The sequence below is a fragment of the Dreissena polymorpha genome, chromosome 3 (assembly GCF_020536995.1).
Source record: "Dreissena polymorpha isolate Duluth1 chromosome 3, UMN_Dpol_1.0, whole genome shotgun sequence".
Lineage (NCBI taxonomy): Eukaryota > Metazoa > Mollusca > Bivalvia > Myida > Dreissenidae > Dreissena > Dreissena polymorpha.
The window spans coordinates 138,699,537-138,721,692 of NC_068357.1; the positions used below are offsets into that span (position 1 = coordinate 138,699,537).

General features: G+C 34.5%; 1 protein-coding gene across 1 annotated transcript; it reads right to left on the reverse strand.

Moving 5' to 3' along the window:
* Positions 1-10,156: 10,156 nt before the first annotated feature.
* On the reverse strand, positions 10,157-17,214 carry LOC127873925 (uncharacterized). Its single transcript, XM_052418034.1, has 4 exons — positions 17,040-17,214; positions 15,824-16,377; positions 10,913-11,107; positions 10,157-10,318 (listed from the first exon to the last, which is right to left on the reverse strand). Exons 1-3 carry the CDS (start codon positions 17,146-17,148, stop codon positions 10,916-10,918), a joined length of 855 nt encoding a protein of 284 aa, XP_052273994.1. The 5' UTR covers positions 17,149-17,214; the 3' UTR covers positions 10,157-10,318; positions 10,913-10,915.
* Between the last annotated feature and the right edge of the window lie 4,942 nt (positions 17,215-22,156).

The following is a 22,156-nucleotide window of genomic DNA, read 5'->3' on the forward strand; positions in this document are numbered from 1 at the left end:
ATTCGAATGACCTGTGACTTTGTTTTTTTGCTTATTGTATTTGATATTTCATGTATACTCATGGGCATATTGCCTACTGTATTATCAAAAATAAACTCTATAACAATAACACTCAAATAATAAAGAGAAGAAAAGACATCTATCATAAATAATATTTAAGTCAAATGGGCAACTACGTCGATCCTATATTAAATATTAAGGATTGTCTCACATGTTGCTATAGCGTAGTTTATGACAAGAGTTGTAACAATGTAATATTTACATTTGGCCTCTAGTTATGGTTATCTCCACAACATCGGATAATTTGTACTTCTTTCTACATGTAAACTCAAATAATAATCTAAAATAAAACATACATAATGTTTAAAAGAACACTTAATAATTATTTTTTCATAATAAAATAACGACGATGACAACGAAAGTTTCTATCAAAGTTTATGTTTGTCAATAATTAACCGAAGTTTAAAAAAAAAAAAAAGCAACAACACAAAATATCAATGAATGGTATAAACAATATCGTGAGACTAAACACAATTAATGGTTGTGGTTGCTAACTCTACGGAGGCATTTTGATAAAAAAAAAAGCGTTCATTAATTCAACGTTAAGTCTATTGTCAACAATTAAATTATTTCCAATGATGTTCGCCAACGTTACGTAACTGGGCTGTCGGTTCGCTGGGAACGCTCGCGACCGTAAGCGAACGAACCGGAGATGAAGTTCAATTACAAAACCAAAAATGATGAACGGGTATGGTGTTTCAGAATGAAATAACAATTATGTGTGTCGATTTATTTTTTACCTGCGACAACATTTATTATTATCGGCGTTCCCAATATACAAACCAATATTTTCTCATATTGCAAAATTACACCTTATTTCACATCTTATCAAGCATATTTTAGTATAATAGGGCCGCCATCTTGAGGCGTTAGCGGTGGTCTAATCATTAAATAGGGGAAAATAACGAAACGACGGTAATTTGTGTGCATTCGCTGTAAGTGTAGATAAACGCACTACTGGATTGATCTTGTTATGCGGTCATAAAAGCAATCACGAGATTAATATTAACACTTAATATTAATAAAACCTTTGTTACGTACGCTAATCCGTGCAGCTCTTGGCCTGCACTGCCGTAAAACAACTGGGAACAGGAGTGGCGTAGTAATGGTATAATTATGTGTGTTTTGACATAAAATGCCAAAAGCCAACGTAATACAATAGCAGGAGAAATTTCAACTCAAAACGCTAAATGTTCAAACAGTCTAACTTCATTACCATGAACAACATGAAACTAAACAACTTTGGCATATAGATGTAGCTAAGGCTTTGCAATCGACGTAGCTAAGGCTTTGCAATCGCAGTTAACAATACCACCTGTTTGCAAAGATAATTATACTTTGTAGAAAGTAAACAATATACAATTTTCAATAGACAAGTAGACAAGCGACTTCCCGCGCACTGGTTAGCTAAAGGTTGCTCATTTAAGCGCGTAAAGAAGTATTGTCTTGGTAATATTCACATTAATTTAATATATTGAATATTATGTTACTATACATTCCCTACATTATTATGGAACTACTAATATATTACTTAAATGAAAGAAAATGCATTTTGAAACGTTTATTTTGCTGTTCATAATTGTGTTGGTCGATAATGAACTGTGTATTGAACACACTGTATCGCGATGATCTGTACGTTTGTGGTTGCTACAAAGATATCTATAACTGACACATCTTCGCGACAAATTATTCATAGAATGAGAAGACTCAAAAATCAATCTTGGTATACAATACATTTGATTTAAAGTACTGAAACAAATAATGATGAAAACAAACAACAATTATATCAATTTAATGCACACACCACATAACTACTAATTTGAACATGTATATTCCTGGTGAAGAACGAACCTTAATACACATAGAATAAATTTATTTACTTTTGTAATTATCTTACTGTAATTATTTGCACCAATAATGGTACTCTTCGTTTGACAATTTGTATGTAGAATGGTTGATGCCCCGTTTGTATCTTAAAATGTCTGTTTGCCCCTTTGTTCAGCACAACCGACGAACTCGTGATGATCACATACTGTCCAGACAATTTACATCTCGCTAGTAGGGCGATCTTAACACGTCACCTAGCGGTTTGAAGACCTGTACAGACGAACACCAAAGTCCCAATGCAGTCTCTTAAGCGATTTGGTTGTTACTAGTAGTTCTTGACCAGGCGACCGGGTTCAGTCCCCGATCACGGCGCATGTCGGCTTGTTTGATGGTAACTATACCGGGCAGGTCAATTATTCTTCTACTATAGTATTACCGATGTGGGTTTTTTTCCGAATAAGTAGAAAAACATTGTTTTCACTTTTATGTGACACGAAACAACGTTTTATAACGGCGATTTCGATAAGTTAAACAAGCCATTCGAGCTGGAAGCGTATTTCGTTATATTTTTTAATATAAAGATGATATAATTGCTCATAAGGAATATAACAATAATTATAATTGAAAGTGAAAAACAAGAAATCTACTGGTCATTTTATGAATTTAATTAACGTTCTATTCTATAAAGAGGTTTTCAGTTATGCTATAAATTAAAGCGGTCGTTAGTAGTAGACGCTCGCGCGGATGACGATATTACCGAAGTTTCCAGGTGTGAGGAATTCGTTTTTGTAAACACTTTTACTATAAGGAGTATTAACATAACATTATTTTCTTATTTATGTAACTAACTACCCAAAATTTTTATTCACAAAAACGTCATATTATTCATGTTTAAGATTAAACATAGGACATTCATCAATGTTATAAATGGAAAGTAGAACTTAACAAGATAGTGAGTCATTTTCTGAAATAAATTAATGTTCTTTAACGAGGAACTCTGCACATTGAAGCTGCCAAATGCACTTGTCCAATCAGGTTCCGGCTTTGGAAATGGCATAATTTCAACAACTCATTCAACTAATCATTCTTAATACCAACTGTATGATTTACATAACTCAAATTAAAAGCGTTTAACACTGTTTATTTATGTTTTCGTCGAAGAAAATGAACGAAATTTGTTGAAAAGTAATGTGAAACTCAACATTCAGTTTTTCGAAAAAAAAGCGACAGACCGATAACAACCGGTTCCCAGCTTTATTGCTTATTGGCCCATCGATATTATATATAAGTTTGATTGATAGGAGGCGATATGTTAATTACTTATTATCATCATGGCGTCATAAAACACTGGTGGCCGGTCATAAAACACAATTTATGTTACCACCGGTTTTCTTGAAAGTAGTCAAGTAAAGTCTAATACGCGAGGGAGGAAACAATTATGATGCAAAAGGGATACGTAAAAAAACATTATCTAACGTCTAACGGTAATCCTGTTTTCACACGATTACCACTGATGCAATTTATTCGATGAACAAGATACAAAAAAAATGGTTTAACGCAGAGCGCGAAAGAAAGCGTAAAGAATATAATGATGCGTTACACAAATATGACAAAATGAAACAACTAGAACAATTTCCTAGCAAATAATAAAATCATCCACGAATTATTATCGAAAATGCAAGACATATTTTCATTGAAAATTGGGACGCAAAATGAATAGCATAAAATCTCAATAACTTAGAGAATTGAATTAAAAAGAAAATCTAAAAAGGGGCCCCGATTCCAAACAGAGTAACAACTGAATTAAATGAGTTCGTGGAGCACTTAAAAAAAACTTGCAAATGAAGGTAATATGAATAGAGAAAACATAAGTTCGTAAAGTATGTTTGCAATTCGACAGTAACCGTACAGGTCTTACAAAGTGCTCGATATATATATATACGCTTTTATTAAATTTGCCGTAGCTTAAACAAAATAGCACAAATACAGCAGCCGTTACCAGACGGTACAATCATATTTTGTTTGGATGTGAAGGCTCTTTACCCCAGCGTACCAACAGAAGAGGCCCGTGTTGCAGTAACTGAAGCTCTCAATCGGCGAGTGCAACCGGAAGTACCAACCAACGACATGATCATAATGATGGACACTGTCCTAAATAACAACACCATTTCATTCAATGGAGACCACTTCATGCAAAATGAAGGAACTGCCATAGGATCGCACTTTGGTATGAACTACGCGTCGACCTACATGGGAGCCTGGGAGAAAGAATTATTTTCGAAATCAAATAAACATCCAATAGCTTACTTCCGGTTCGTTGATGATGTTTGGGGCTTGTGGACACATGGTTTGGAGGCACTTAAGACATTCCACGCGTTTGCAAATACAATCCATCCACGAATACAGCTCGAGCTCCGCTACTCAACAGAGCAGCTCGAATTCCTAGACACTATGACGTCAATTCGAACAGGAATGCTGGTTTCAGACTTATACACCAAACCAACAGATAGGCACCTCTACCTGCACAAGGACTCGTCTCATACCGAGTCTACGAAAAAGGCCATTCCGTACGGCTTAGGTGTGAGGCTGAAACTAATATGTTCGGAAGAGACGGACTACAAAAAACACAGAGATGAGATCAAAGAACAACTACTGCAGCGAGGATACAATGGCCGATTCGTCGAGACAGAACTGAAGAAAGTTGATAGCAAGAAGTGAGAAGATCTGCTGCGTACAAAGGTGTCTTCAAAAAGTACTTCCAGGGTACCGCTCGTTATCACTTTCTCCAGAGCGCTACCAAATGTCGGCAATATCCTCCGGAAACACCTGCCCACACTCCACACTTCCGATCGTATGAAAAATGTATTTCCTGAACCCCCGTTAGCAGCATTCAGAAGAGACTGCAACCTGGAAGACATATTGGTTCATAAAAAACACAACCGAATGTTTTTCCGGGTTCCAAACAGGAGCGGAGGTGCGCAATCTGTCCGTACATGATGGAGGCCGAAAAGTTCAGCGATACCACCGGCAAAAGCTACAGTGTGCGGAACGAGGTCACCTGCAAATCCACCAATGTAGTCTACGCTGTACACTGCGAACGATGTAAGACCTTTGTTTACGTAGGGAAAACGGGAGATACCCTGTACCAGCGACATCTCCTAAACCTGTCCCGGATACGGACTCGACACAATGACCCGGTTGCCGAGCACTTTTACACGAACGGCCACAGCGTCGCGGACTTCCGGGTCATGGGACTCGAAAAATTAAATGGATCGGACGAGTACCGGAAGACCATCGAACAACTTTGGAAGCGTGAATTGAGGACGTTCGAACCATATTGACTAAACACATAAGACTAATAAAAATGGCGCGCAATGTAACGTTCAATAATATAACGTCACTTCCGCTAAACATGATATGCTTCACAAATAAATGCCGCTGAAGAAGACCGAGAGGTCGAAAGCTACGGCAAATTTAATAAAAGCGTTTTATTTTATATAAACGGCTAAAAGCGACTTTATTATATATATATATATATATATATATATATATATATATATATATATATATATATATATATATATATACATACAAACGAAAATGTTATGGCCACGCCACGTTTGGGTAATAATAAAGCGTGTTATTCGGACAACGTTATATATGAACATATTAAAGAGAATGTACATGTAAAAAGGCACAATTTGGGACTTTTATTTAATATTTTATTATTATGTCCGGGATATTTCCACGCACTGGTTAACGGACCTGATTATTTCCCTTGATTAAAAGGCGAACCATCATTACCAAACAATTATCAAGTCTTAAGCACCTTGAATTGTTATGCTTATTTGTTCTCGTGCATCGTTAGCGAAAGCTTACTTAATTGGGTTGCTGCAAATTACCTGACGTACAGTTTGGTTTTTAAACTTATTTATTGAAAATCATGCAAATAATACGCACACAATATTTTTTCTTTTTTGTCGATTATTGAAAAGCATATGACTCAACGGATCGTATGCTTCTCTAGTTTAATTCATTCAGTCTCAAATGGATGACAAAGTATTGACATTATATCGATATTTGTAGAACCATTTTAAGTGGGAAATTTATATATGAAAATTATATCCGATTATATCAAAATATAATATTGGTTTACTGCAATGGGAAATAATTTCGTGTTTGCAGACTGCTAGGTGATCGCAACATGTGGAATAAGCGGTCAATGTCAAAAACAAGACCAAATGATTACGGTGTATAACAATAATCCGATTGCAATAATAACACGTTTTAACTATATAGGACTAGTAATGTCAAGCAGAATCGCATAAATGCATGCCAACAATACTTACAACACATCAGCAAATGCACTTTTTGCGATGATATCTTTATACACTATTACGAAATATGTGAATGTGCCTATGAACATCATGTTTAATTTGTGTGATTCCTATGTTAACTCTTTTCTAAATTATAGAAGCAAGGCGTGAGCATTTACAAAGACGGTAAATACGTAAAGCTTCTACAAATTCAAATGCTTTGTATGTCGAAGTAGGTTGACCCCAGATGCATATTTGTGTACTTTACGAATGATTACATATGCCTTTGTATTGTTGAAACGAAATCGTCCAACCTTATATTAAGCAATTATGTAAGAAAGCAATGCTAGGAAGCTTGTGATAATCCTTTGTTCGCTATATATAACAGCATATGTTCAGCGTAAGATTGCTGAAAAATGAAGAGATCAAACATTATGAATTTATTCAATAAATTGAAATGCACATTTTTAATATAAAATATTATGTACTAAATGTTAATATGCAAATAATGTTTAATCAAAAAGGAGAAGGTCGCCATTTGCAGTCATGAATCAGACATGTGACAGGGTTAATACAAGGCGAGTAGAACTGGAACAAAAACAATGAAACAAATATCACGCGAATTACACAGATCGACGAATTTACGTGGTTTAAAAGTTGAAGTTTTGTGCATTGAAGACTTCTCCATAAAACTGAGAGTGCGTTTGGAGAAGATTCATCGAAGTTGAGAGGGACACGTGATTCTGTGCCGAGTGGGTGAGGAAAGAATGAATATCAATGTTCGGAATATAGACGGGCCTAGATTCGGATTGTTTGGGCCTTGACAGCGCTGGATGTGAAAGATGATGCTGCAGCGTGATCATCGTGCTGTATACTGCAAATGTCGATCCTTGCTGGTGTCGCCGATTTCAGACGTTATCACAGATCGTTTGATTTACTTGGTGTTAAAGTTGAAATTTTGTACATTGAAGACTGCTTCATAAAACTGAGAGTGTGTATGAAGGAGATTCATCGAAGTTGAGAGGGACATGTGATTAATTTGTACTTGTTAAATGTTTAATTGAAGCAGACGACAGTACTTCAGTGCGTCATAGTGAATGTTTATATGTATTTATTGCATTGTTATGATTATTGTCATTGATAATAATTTAATAAAATAACAAAAAATATTGATTTTCCTTTTTTATTTGGTAAAAACTATTCTCATCAAATATCTTGATACAGTTTAACAACTTAAATCGTCTACAATTATTTACTGTGTTTGACCTTTAACCAGAAGTGAAAGGCCAAAAACGTAGTCCCTATATACATGTATTAGCCGTTGGATAAAGGCAATGTGTTGAATAAACCTTATCTTTATCCAACGGGGCGTAATTTGTTATATAAAATCATTCAGCTGTATGATAAATTGACAGTTTCTGGTTAAACAAAATTAATTTATATCAATATATTATGTTTATAAGATTAAAAATATTGCTATCAATTGTTTCGACAAAATTGGGTAAGAGATTGAAATGTGCATATTAAAAGTTCTGAGAATCCTATATTGTTTGGTTAAACTTTGATTGTGAATGCAGTATACCATAACAATAGAAACATAAGAAGAAAAACAAACAAATGTTGAATTATAGTTGAAAAATCTTTAGTAAAACGTGAACACATAAGTGTTCTCAACGATTTTTTATTTGTGTTAAGGAGATTGTTGTGAATAATATGGCTGTTGGGTCTCTTTTGGTGCTGTGTCGCACTGTCTGTGCCATAAATAAAAGAAAACGTGCGGTTTATCTACAATTCATTAAGCCGAATTTCAACCTATTGTATATTTGTATTTTATCAAAATTAATTCGTTTCATCAAATGCATCGATCACGAATTGACAAGTTTAGATAGGAATGATGTGTAATTTATTTTGTTTAACATAACTTGATCTACTAGTAAAAACATTTTATTATAAGATCGAAAAAAATAGTTTACGTAAGTCGTTGACTTAATATCAATGTTTATTAAAAATTGTGTTGACTTGTTCTGACAATTCTGGAATTTATGTGCAGCACAATGCAGCGTACTGCAGCATTAAGGTTTTCTTTACTAGCTTACATGTTGAAAGTTATATAATCGCATTATTCACGGAACAGATATTAAAGGGGCCTTTTCACAGATGTTGGCATGTATTGAAGTTTGTCATTAAATGCTTTATATTGATAAAAGAAAAAAAGTTATAATCAACAGGGCTCGAACCACTGACACCTGAAGTCCAGGAGTAAAGGCAAAGCATCAAAGGGCGTCGGGAATTTCAGTGTAAAAGGCACTCAATGAAGTTACATGGAACGATTTTTTTCTACTGTAAATATAAATATATTGGCCGATTATTTTAATCAAAATAGAAAAAGATACTGGTATAACCATTATCTATGAGTGTGTGTTATAACCCTCAAATTACCATTATCTATGATGTTGTGTTATAACCCCCAAATAACCATTATCTATGATTTTGTGTTGTAACCCTCAAATATTCCATAGTTCGTTTTATTAACATTGGTTTCCTTTTTTTACTGGCATCCGTGTGCAATTTTTATTAATGGAACAGAACTGTGTAGGTTTAAAAAAATCTGCTTCATCTCACAAAATGCGCATTGATAGTGTCATCTAAATAAGTCCATACCAAAGGGTCCATACCACCTGAATAGTAATACGTGTCACGCTTCGCGCTCTATATGTGGTTCTTAAAAAAAATTCGAGGAGTGCTTGACTCTAGGGAAACGGGTTGCTGGAACACAGCTCCTCCTTGATAATCGGCTGCTTCCTTTATCCCAACTCATTGTTACGAAATTTTAATTAACGTTGTTACCACGCGGCATCCATTAATTTTAACAAAAATGTGCAACGCTGTATATAATATATATATATATATATATATATATATATATATATATATATATATATATATATATATATATAATAATATATAAAAAAATGCTCCCCGCCTGGGAATCGAACCCACCAACTCCCGATCGCTAGGCGGACACATCATCCACTACACCACGGCGACTGTTGAAAGTTTCAGACAAAAATGTTGCCTATTTATTTAAAGTTTCACCGGTTCGCGTATTTGCCCAGTCCCTGTGATCTTTTATTAGTGCCCAGTCCCTGTGTTTAGCTATTAATTAAAATAATTAACTTTGCATTATTGGCAATAAATGTTGTCATAAATATAATAGGCACAAATGCAGTTCTTATTTACACTAATAAACACAAAAAATCACCACTGTGCAAGATATTCTTAAAACAAAAATATATACATTGATCCGTACAATAACTGCTCCTCCCATAAGCGACAAAAAAATGCATTACATACTAGTCGCCGCTCTTCGGAGCGACGCCAATAAGCAATCCTCGAAGTTTCACAAAATATAACGACAACAACAGAACTCTTCAAATTATTCAATCGTTTCGCGTTGCAACGCTTTATAATTTTCAGGTTTTTAAATCGTCAAAAGATGCATATAATGGATATTTTAGAGCATGGTATATGTTCAGTTTTACTGTTTCCTCACCAATATCATAACTAAAACGAAAATGTGCGATTCTGACAAAACTTTTTTAATTTTGTCAATTTTCTAAAACGTGAAAAGGCCCCTTTAATTCTGATAGTAGTAATCTTAAATTAATTAGTATTCCTTCGTGTTCAATCTATCAAGTGCTCGAGAAGTCAACTTAATAGATAGGGAGCGAAAATCGGAGATCAGAGAAGATTAACCAATCAGTTTTTCACTGCATTTCATTACGTAGGACGAAAATTACATCAATAATTATTTAAATTCCGATTGTCTTTCTTAAAAACATGCCTTGATGTTATTAATAACTCACTTGGGTTGATTTCAACTGCGAACGTCGGCAAGAAGGTATTTAAAAGAAGTAGATCTACTAAAATTGAAAACAAACTTATATTATGTCTTGGTTACAGGTGATATTTTATTTACAAAGTTGGACAACACGGGTGACCCTTACAGTGACGCAATCATGACGGAATTAATGACGTAATTTTTGGTTTAGTTTGTGACGCGCTTCTATTCTGCTTCTGGCTAGTAGAATGCTGTTGTGTATTGAGACCGGAATCTGAAATAAATACCACAATTTAAAATAACTTGCATGCGGAACTGTTAAAACTTCATTTTGCGTGTATCATTTTTATCCGGTTAACATTAAGGAACAGCGAATACCAAATGAAGCCCGGTCTTTTAAAGATCTGAGCCCAGTTATGGTACTATCAAACTACTTGTTTTTTTTTTAGATGGAGGTATTTTATTTAAGAAGCGTATATGCATTCTTAACGAAGGGATCAACAATCACAAAGGATGGTTTTGTTAGTCGAGCGCGGTTCGTTGATTCGTATGCTATATATTTATGATAAATATTACTTAAACGTTTAGTAAGATAATACATAACAGATCACGATACATTTTATGACGATGGCTTTGTCAACGGAAGATCTCCAATTAGCCTTGCTAAGGCTTTGTCAACGGAAGATCTTCAATTAGCCTTGCTAATTTGACAATCAACACTGTCATCTGAGTTATTCTGATGAAAGAAAATTACACCACTTGTGCTAACCACTCGATTACAAATCGGTGTTAATTGTCCATTTATTGACGATTAACTTGTAAGTAATGTCTTAAATTAACGATGCTCGTAAAGACGATTGGTGAATACCTGTTATTTCCGATAACTATTGCTGGAAGAATAGCAGCAGACGTTTGCGCCTTTCGCACTGCAGCCCATGTCGAACTCCCAGCCGCCCTTGCACTCACGGTGAAGGTAGCTGTAGGGGTCAAAGAATACTTGTCGCTTGCGGCGGACCTCCACTTCAACCTCTTGGTTGCTATACTGGGGACGGCCCCTTCGACCCTTAAAAATAAAATGAGACATGCGAGATTCGTGACTATCCAGTACTTGAAGAATTAATATACGCACATGAAAAATAACACAAAGGTATGTAAATGAAAAAAATACGTTACCTAAATGAACATGGTGGCATACGAACATCGACAGACTGAAGAAACACGACAACACATCATACTTAAGAAATCTGTATATGTACTAGATATTGAAAACTTTTATTCAATCCTTTAGAATCGATGTTTGGAATGCTAAAATAATCTATGTATGCTGCAATTTGATAATCGATATTAAATACGAAAAGATTTGACATACATGTATACCATGCCTAAAGAATCACATCAAGTTCGACGTTGGCAATAAGTTGCAAACCATTTTTATGTGCGTACCATTTAGTTTTATAATGAGATGTATAAGTCAATTAAGTATCAAAACAAACCGACATCCTTTTTACCACGCGCTGTCAGTTTAGCCTCCTATTGTCATTAATTTTTGTAAACAAAATAACGCCGCGCTAAGAAAAATAATAATGTCCCATCATCACGCATGTCAACACTGACAGTCTTTTTAATAAGGGAGTACTTAGGACATGATACATTGTAGTTTCGGCTGTCTTAAATACGTTCACCTTACTATGTGTGAATAATGCATTCGGTTCTGACCGGGTCAAAAATCATTTATTACTATGTTGTAAATAGACATCCCTAAAGTTAGTAAGGATGTGTTTTTTTTTCAACTGATCATTCTCTGAAACGGTCAGTGTCTTTTTACGGTTGGTTGCGAATAGCAGGTTTATTTTTTATGCGATAAAATCAATGATTGATGATAATGTTTGTGTACTTGGGCCATATTTATAGTTTTAAAATACATTTTATTGTGATATAATAATATATATGCACATGCATATGATACGAAATCGTATACAAACGATGTCATCATGTTGCAAACATTATTTCGCAGCTCAAGTCAATTTGATCATTTTGAAACACGTTATGCTTTAAGCGATCAAAGATAAGTTTCATCCGTTGCATGCTTTGTCAAAAATATACTAATGAAAACTTTATACACGTAGCTTTAGTCATGCACTGCTAAGAAAAGCCCTTCGTCAGACATAACGTGTCTTAATTTTTGTTTATTTTGTGTATTAGTGTATTATTTAGACATGAATACCCTTTTCTTATATCGAAATAAAAAAGACTTGTCTTGTTCAAATATAAGATATTCGAAGAAATATTCGAATAAATATAAAAACCTTGTTAATTCCAAAAAAGATCTGATATAATTATTTTCTTTGCATGAACACGTGATCAATTCGCCAAATCTCTAGGCTCTCGTTTTCAAAGTAACGCTAATGAAAATCATATTCGCCCATCGCAAACCAAGCGCTCTCATTAATCTCATTCCGTTCAGAATGCAATTTATTCAGAGTTTTCGATAAATATCACGAATATGCGTGCATTAACTTATTACTTGCAAAACGTCTAAGGCGATTCAATGCGACATTAAACATGTTTAGCGACTTTTCTTAACGAGTTGTTGCACATCCGCTTGGGTAACAATTTATGTCGCATCTGTACTGATAACCGTTGTTATAATTCATATGATTTGTGTAAAATGCCCTTTACACCTGTAGATGATTACCTCTCAAGCATGCATTTATCTTATTGTTACACTTTGCGTGAAATTAATAGTGAACAAATAATTAGTGTCAAGCCTTCGTCCGTTCGCGTCCGTTTTCCGATTTTGTTTTAGAATTATTTACTCGCTTTTGTTTTAGAATTATGTACGCACCAACAAATATCATTATTGCGCAATATTAAGCACAATTTCTTGAAACAGGTGTCAACACTAATTAACGCGACACGTATGTCAATATGGGCAGTAAAATATATAGTGTTTTTTTTTTCGCGCCCGTAGTTTCTGAAGGTGTTGTTAACGTCTTGTCATATTACCCATTGGTATGGTGTGACGCATTTTCAGCTTGCATTGGGCATATTATCATTAATATTTGTTATTTATACCTGACATTTAAACGTGTAGACATATACAAGAATAAATCTTTCACGGAAATTAAAATTTGCAGAAATAGTGTTTATACTATGTACACAATTTTGTAGAAATGTATTTCTAATCAGAATCTATTGTATATAAAATAGGAAGTACATTTTCGTTAATCAGTGTGTGATGATAAATGTGACCTGCCTTTTTAAATAATAAAAATCGGAAATAAACGTCATTCAAACGTTTTCCCAAATGGAAATTTTACTAACATAGTTTGTATACGTTTTCTTCATTAAGATGAAGGTTTTAAGTACACACATATTACTGTCGCCTATATAAGTCGTGAAAAAGCAATTGTATTGACGATACAAAGAATGGCATTTAAATAAATAACTCTGGAATGATTAATATTTGAAACACGTTTGTTTACAACAACAGCGTCAGTGCGATTGCTTGCATGATGACGACAGGAGAGGGGGGACAAACCTGTTTATGTTTTATGACATGCCTTCATAAATGATTTATTACGGAAAATGATGGCAGTTAAATATTCATTCGGTCATAAATGTGACTAAATGTGACAACATAACTATGATAAATTTATTGTCGAACAGTTGAAATTGAAATTATGTTAATGCACTTCTGTACTAAAACATAGACCTTGACATTAGTGCATAAACCATCCGACTGGCCCGCTATGTTACCAAAATCGTTATGGAAACATTTGAGAAGCAATCAATAAGCGTATTAGAAAGGTTGCTCTACTCCAACCATGCACACGTTAACTGGTAATTAAATGTAATTGCATTGGTATTTCATTTAAAGTTTGATGTATAGGGGTTGTGTATGTTTATATTTGATATTCTTTTTAAGAATAATTTTAGGCCAAGAGTGCGGTTTCATTGGCCGAATGGGTGGCGTGGGTTCCTTAAAGCCGGTTTAAAGCACAAATGGTTTATATTGTCTGTTTGTTGTTGTTGTTGTTTGTTTTATTGTCAAATCCGTAGCAGTAAAACGATTCCTATTAATTTTGATTGTGTGTGTTAATTCTTAGCCTATCGTAGAACATGCAGTACACTTAAAGTCATATTTAATTATACATCACGCTTAAACCTGCATTCGTGGAACAGGCTAATGTTGGGCGGCACTTTACGCACATGCATAAAGCCCAGTTTTCTAATAGCGTTTCTCATTTTTTAAGGGACAATTACACATTATTTCAATACATTTACGAGAGACAATTATTTTTTTATAATTTGAATACTTGTGTGCATGCGTTACGTTTTAGAGAAGTGTGAAATAGTGTCATATTCGTCATGTTTTGACTCTATGTATTAGTTATTGAGTCACGCAAATAAACATATCAACGCTAGGTTGGTATTCAAGAAAAGATTCCATGTATTTAAGCCGCTAGGTTGCTACTGGGCTTACTTCATTGAGACTAGCACCATCATGCATTTAGGCCATAGCGATCAAATTCAAGTCTCAAGGAACACTGATTGAGGTGCAAGCTTAGACATCGTTAACCCATTTATGCCTAGTGGACTCTCCAATTCTTCTAAATTGGATCAATTTATTTCCAAAAGTAGGGATGTCTAGTATATTTATGTCTATATTAAGCATATTTCTTCCAGAAATTCCTTAAAGCAAACAGCGCAGACCCTGATGAGACGCCGCATCATGCGGCGTCTCATCTGGGTCTACGCTGTTTGCCAAGGCCTTTTTTCTAGACGCTAGGCATAAATGGGTTAAACATGACTGTTGTGTTGTTTAACAGTTTGTCAGTCACCTAAGATTGCCTCAAGTAAACAAATCTATGTCGAAATACAAAAAAATACAAAATGGGCGGTTTAATTATGGCAAACAAACACATATTAAAACACAACATTCAAATGCCGTGATAGCGTTACCATTTCGATTTAATTACTATCAATGAGGAATAAAAGCTTAGACTATTTATGTTTCATTATGTTATAAGAATATTCCAAATACAGGAATTTATAAATAAAATACAAACTATACCGCAAGGCCATTCATACAAATAAACCGGAAAAATGAAATAACGTAATTGAAAATACTTAAGTGTCGTACGCAAAAAACATAAAATACTTCATCATTTTTAATTAGCCTTTGCTAACATAGGTTATTCTATGTCATGCTTTACCATTTTAACTTAAGTCAGAAAAAATGGATAATACAGTAGTTAGCCATATTAATTTCAGAACTGCAATAGATTGGATCGATATACGAATATTCTACTGAAGTCATGTCAAAAACTCATGTGTTAAAAATTTTCGAGAAAACAAAATCAGCATCAAAGTGGTCATTTGTTTAGGGCAAAAGGCAGTTTAAATACATATAATTAAACGTTAATAATATATTTTTCAGAAACGTTTATAATGACAATTTTACTGACCGAAACCAAATAACCGGCGTAATAAAACTCGGTGAAAAAATGTTTCTGAACATGTGTATCATATGCATTTTGTATTCAGCCGCGTGCATCTATACTTATCTGCACTTACTGCAGTGTGTATACTATGAGTCGAACCGTTTTCAAAAATTAATATTGCGAAACACGTTTTGTAAATTTGAAACAGTTTTCATGAAAACAAAAGTCCCGTCTTTCCCTTTCTAAAACGTACGTTAAGTTAGAAATGAAATAGATGTAATCGACTGATTTATAATGTTTGCGATCTTTATAAACATAATTTCGGTACTCACAACGTTTGGCCTGGGGATCGGCGCGAGAGGAGCAGCTGCCGGTACTACCGGTGGTGCGGCCGGAAGTGCGGCCGGAAGTGCGGCCGGTGGTGCGGCAGGTGGCGCGGCCGGTGGTGCGGCAGGTGGCGCAGCCGTCAGTGCTGCTATCGGGTATACAAACGGAGCAACCGGTGGTGCGGCAGGTGGCGCAGCCGTCAGTGCTGCTATCGGGTATACAAACGGAGCAGCCGGTGGTGCGGCAGGTGGCGCAGACGTCTGTGCTGCTATCGGGTATACAAACGGAGCAAGCGTAGTTGCCGGTGGAGCGCTTGTCGTCGGAAGGGGGGCTGATGTCACCGGAACCTGTGGTGGGGGAATGTACGGCGGTAACGTAAGCATTAAAAGTCCCTGTAAAAGGGACGGCGGCAACGTCGGCGGCAGCGTCGGCCTGAATGGGACCGGGGTCGGCGCTGGGGTAGTTGGAATCGGAGGAGGAGGAGGAGCAGGGGTATCCGGTGTCGATAAATCTACGTCGACGCATTCACCGCCCTCCCGTTCACAGTTGGTCAGCATCTCTGCCCAAAAGAACAATAACATCAAAGCCATGTGAAGTGCATGCGAGATCATTTCGAGATATGGACATAACCGTAAGTGCTGATCAGACGACTCACAAAAGCAGTAGACTGTAGCGATAATTTTAAATGAGTCCTATGCCAGTAACGACAGTTCCCACACAAGTTTGCATAAATGTAAAACAAATATACTAAATGACTTTAATAATAATTCAGTAACATACTGTTTGTTGTGAACGCGCGTAGTTTTTTTAATTATATACTGAAACTTTAATTTCTAATATATTATTTTCATCTAAGACATGTTTTATTTGTAAACTACATCTTTGTTCAAATTCTTCGTTTTAAATTAAAAAAAGTCCACTTTTTGTTTGGACGCAAACATATGCATTTCTGTGGGATAGAATCTTTTTTTATACTTTTAAATGTAACTGTATATGCTAATGCAATCGCAGAATAACTATTGTTTTAAATGTTTCTATTGTACCATCACGCATAAAAGAATATCTTCTGAATAATCAATATGTATGTCTTTGAGAAGATTACTTTGTAAGAAAAGTCTAGTTATGCTACAATTTATAATGATACTCAAGGATGTCAACCAGATTTTGTTAATAAGTATAAATGCCATTAATATAAGGCGGCAAATGACTCGGGGTACCCACCATGGTAATTCTGGCTCGCTTCCCGTCCATATCCGAAGTATCCGAAGTATCCATTAGCGTTTCCAGCCGAAAATGCGACAAGAGCTGCAACAACCAACGCCGCCCTCATGTCGCAAAAATAAGGCTCAACGGTAACGTGACAATTGTAAAAGCGCGCCCGGTAATGCCAGGCGTTTACGGCGCTCGTCGTTTTATATCGAAACCGGCGAAGCGTTAAATCGTACGAGCGTGTGCATTAAAGTGTGATGTTTATTCACTTATCACCAGTACAGTTTTCAGTAAATGGGCGTTGAAATAATATTAATTTTGTATCGTTTAAAACAAGATGTCTCAGGGGAATATTTTTGCACTACTATTTACGGAAACTAATTTAAATTGCCATGTTAAGTACAATTTGAACATGTCATAATATTATCAGGCGTCGAGTTAGCATATGATTTAGTTTACAATTAATCGGTCATCGACTATCACAGCGACCAAGATAATAAATAATACAGTGTGAATGAAAATATACTTCGATAATGACCATAGCATAATATCATAGGTTTCGAAGGGAAATTTAAAGTAGTACTTAAAGTTTTTATTTACGCGAACATTATGAAATACGAAATGCTCGCCCTCCAAATTTATGTAATCTTTATACGTGTATTTCGTTCAGCTTATTTAAATAGCCATAATTATAGTAAACATATGTTTACTCATTTTGAGAACGTTTCATAGTTATGCCAATATTTGAAATTTCAATTCATTGCAATAACATGTATTGATTGGTCTTACACACAACATGCTATGCTGTATTATATAAATGCATTTAGTTTTGCATGCTAACTCAACAATCTGAAGAAGTTGGGATTTTTGTTTTCGTTTCCACTTATATTCAGCTTTCATTCATGCACACAAAAACGCAAATGTAATGAATAAATCGTTGCAATTTAATACGCAATGTTGATTAATACATTTTCTATGAAATAAGTTTCTATGTGGGCATACTTGAATAAAATACACTGTACAAACACGTTACTTTTGTTGATGTGGATTTCTTAAATACTAAACATGTTTCGGGCAAAGCCTTTAACAGTAGTATCAACAAAAACAACAGCGCAGGAATTGACGTCAGCGAGTACCGAGAAGGAACTTTTAAGGTAACAGTATACTAAATAACCGTTTCATGTAGTGCTGTACTCTCTAAAAAAATATCATAGTTTGTTCGAAGGCATGTTGTACACTTTAAACTATTCTTCTTGATTCATCTTTTGGAGAAAGTAGTAGGGAATGAATAGGTGCTCACTACTAAATCCCTGAAATATGATAAACTAATAGACTAAAGTAAAACATTGCACTGAAAAAGGTTACATTCCACTATAAAACGGCTGGAAAAAAAGTTGCAAAAACAGTCGATTTTGACTTTTGACAAGTTCTTTTTTGGTTCGTACTTGACATATCTTTTTTTATTGCACAAATCGACTCCGCTTAGAATGGCCTTTAAAAAAATGTATGGTTATGGGGGTCTCTATGTGCAAAAATGTTGCGTTTATTTTCGCTTAAAGATGTCGCTTTTACATTGAACTATATAGGGAAACTATTTAGTATATTGTGACCTTAAATGTTTGAGTGTATTTGTTCTGTTGTTATTTGATTGGTGCTTAGGGCATTTGCGTTCTGTTTATCTATATAGTAGTTATATCACTGCGTTCAGTTATCCTTCTCACAATTAAATTGACAATCGAATCCGATAACTACCGGTTTACCCGGTAAACAGATGATAAAAAATGAATTTAAAATAACGATACCTAATTGTCCTGTCCACTGCTACCATGGCTAGCCGTTCTTTTAAATCGCAAAAGCATTCTATTGCCCGTTACTCTGTTGGTGATCACAGTTTAATGTTCGTTTGTTTTGCGTACTTATTAAAATGTTTGAGCTCCGCCATACTGTTTCGGAATAAGTCATTAATAATTGTAATTCATTTTTTTTTCAAACGGATTACCTGACAGAAGTTGGACGTTTTCTACATTTGTATAGCTACACAATAATAAATGCATCGCGCATTTATCCGCATAAATAATATAAGCGAAAGTATTTTCGCTCCATAAACAATCAAATGAATGTCATTATAAAGTGTATCAGATCTGTCTCTTCTTTTCCATATTTTATCTAGATGTTATATAAGTTATCACATCATGTGGCAATCAAATAAGTTATGATAAGAACAACATTCAATTACGAAATAAATACACCGCAAATAGAAACAAAACACTCGAGCAATATTATGCTGTATTTAATTACATCAGCCTTCACTTCAGAAGGACGAATGAATGTCAAGTTCAAACTACGAACGGACGGCTGCCTATCATATACTTTGTTTGACCTCTAATTGATATTCGTTTGTCAATTAATTAGCATAATTAAGCGAAACAAACATTCTCGTGAGATGGACATTTATAGCTTGACATTGGCATTGACACTGTTTGCAACATTTCAGTTCATAATATAAACACCTGTCTAAAGGGACAATGGTGAACAAAGTATCCGTTTATGACATACAAATAATCAATTAAAAATAGTTCGGCTATATGCAAATGCACTTCGCTCTTAATAATAGGGTTTATTGCATGTCCGCACATGCCAATCAGGGACGATACTTAACGATTTTATTGTTTGTTTTTCGTTGAAATGAAGTATTTTAGTAGCAAAACATCATTAACTTTGTCTTTTTTCTTCATATAATGTGACATGAGATTTCCTTTTCTGTATAATCATTTTGATGCGGTCTAAGTTCATGATTAATTTAGATATGTATAGATATTAAAGTAATGTAATCATTATTTTTCATGTGTTAACAATTTAAATATATAGCATGAATACCAAGCTATGTACACTTGTCTCTTACAAAAATACCGCTTTTTCATGAGATACATAACCTGGAATACAATACGATCACTGATTAAGTGGCGTAAACCAAAACGGACTTAGAAAATACATGTATTGTTTTGATTTAATTATGCCAAATAAAGTTGCAATTGTGTTCATATTTAAACTGTATATATATTGAAATGCATTTGTAATGTTAGGTTATTTAATTGATATGTTCTTTAATTGCCGTTTAATACGAAAAATATTGCTATGGATAGTAGGTATGGATACAAATGTATTGTGTTATAGATTTTTTGGCTGAGTATCAAGTTTGGAACATCTTTAAACTGGTCAATGCCCTTACTGTGTCTTTATATAAATCGTTCCAATTCGATGACTCCATAATTAATTAGTGTATTTATGTCTTCTTTGTATATTCTATGTTGAGCAGTTTGATGGACTTTTAACCGGTGTACGCCCCTAAAGCTTAGCATTGACCTTTTCAAGGTGGTCAAACTAAATTTACTTACTTATCGTATAGTTTGTCCAGAAACTTGGTTAGTTACCGGAAAAGGGACTAACAGATAGCAATAAAACTTCTATAAATTATTTTGTATAAGTTCCATTTATTCCCTATTTGATATTCCATATAACTATACATCATTGATCGTATACATTGTTGTATATGGTTATCGGTAATTAAACCTTTAAATTTGATCATGATGTTCTAATTCGCACTTATTTTAAAACATATAAATAACATTGTTTTAAAATAACTGACCGAGTCATTTACGTTAAACAGTCATTATTAGTCTGTTTATCTGTTGAAGTAAGCTAACAGCGTCATTTTTTCTGTGTTTCATTTGTATTACCATTATATAAATGACAGGAAAGAGTGGACTTGGCAAAATTGGTGAAATTGTTTTACGAAACGAAAATATCACGAGATTCCATTATTTATTATGAATTCATAGAGTTGTAACAATACATAACTTCTATAACGGTCTTTAAAACGCATTATTGTCAATTACGATACAAAAGTACTCAATTCTTTTTAAAATTATCATTCTTGCCATGAGTTTGTTCTATGTTCTGAACATATTTAGAACTTTTGTAATTATTATTGTGATTTTGATCAATTTATGATTTCCTCTACAGTGATATCCGCCCATATGGCAAGTCATTTTACGGATCCATTTGAATGTTATAGCGTAAGAAACATAAAAAATATTAAATAAATGTAGTGTAAATAAATTTTATCTTATTCGTGCAGTTTATAAATGAATACTTATGTCGTCACATATTTTCATAACGTTACTAGGTATGCTTCTGTCAGGTGCTTTTATTCTAAGCTGAATGTATATAACGATATGATTGTCTTAAAGACGTTTGACATGTAATTTGCATCTGCAGAACATGCATTACAGAAATAAACAAGATGCATACATCATTCACTCTACTTATAATTTATCAAGAAGCCTCACTGTGTCAAGCAGACATGTGCACGCTTTAAATTACTGAATCTGGTCGACGAATCAAGCAAACATCATGGACACATGAACATGGACAAAATGAATAAAATATACATCAGTGTAAACACCCGCTAGTTAATTTTAAGCAAGGGACTTATTGCTCTTACACAAAATGATTAATAACACGGAACGACGCTTAATATAACTATGATAAAAATGGGGTTATCGTCTTTAATATCATTAAATGAGTCGCGTTCTGAGAAAATAGGGCATACTGCATGTGCGTAAAGTGTCGTCCCAGATTAGCCTGTGCAGTCCGCTTAAACTAGATTTTCGGTACAAAGGGTCTTCCTTTAAACGAAAAATACCATTAAAGCGTAAAGTGTCGTCCCTGATTAGCCTGTGCGGAATAATCTGGGACGACACTTTACGCACATGTATTTTGTCAAATTTTCACAGAACAAGACACAAATAAAACTACGAATCTTGCATGGCTTCATAAATAGTAGGGTTTTATGCGCGAATCATTTTAAACATATACAGCATAAGACAAAACTTAATATTACATTAATTTTACAATAAAAATGCAAAACATTCATAACATGACGTAAACAACTTACGATATCAATTACGGTTTTTGACATTTTTTTATTTTAAAATGGTAAGAACGATATCTTGCCATCCACATTCCACACGAAGAGAAAAAGTATGTATTATAAGCTTAAAATGATTAATGTGCACAACATTATTAATCTCTTTTGAACAAGACAAGATGACACAAGGTAAATAATT

Coding starts and splice junctions, on each gene's coding strand:
- LOC127873925 (XM_052418034.1), bottom strand. CDS start 17,148: ATGAGGGCGGCGTTGGTTGTTGCAGCTCTTGTCGCATTTTCGGCTGGA. Junction 16,378..17,039: donor AGCGAGCCAGAATTACCATG/GTGGGTACCCCG, acceptor TCTTTTGGGCAG/AGATGCTGACCAACTGTGAA. Junction 11,108..15,823: donor CGATCCCCAGGCCAAACGTT/GTGAGTACCGAA, acceptor TTTATTTTTAAG/GGTCGAAGGGGCCGTCCCCA.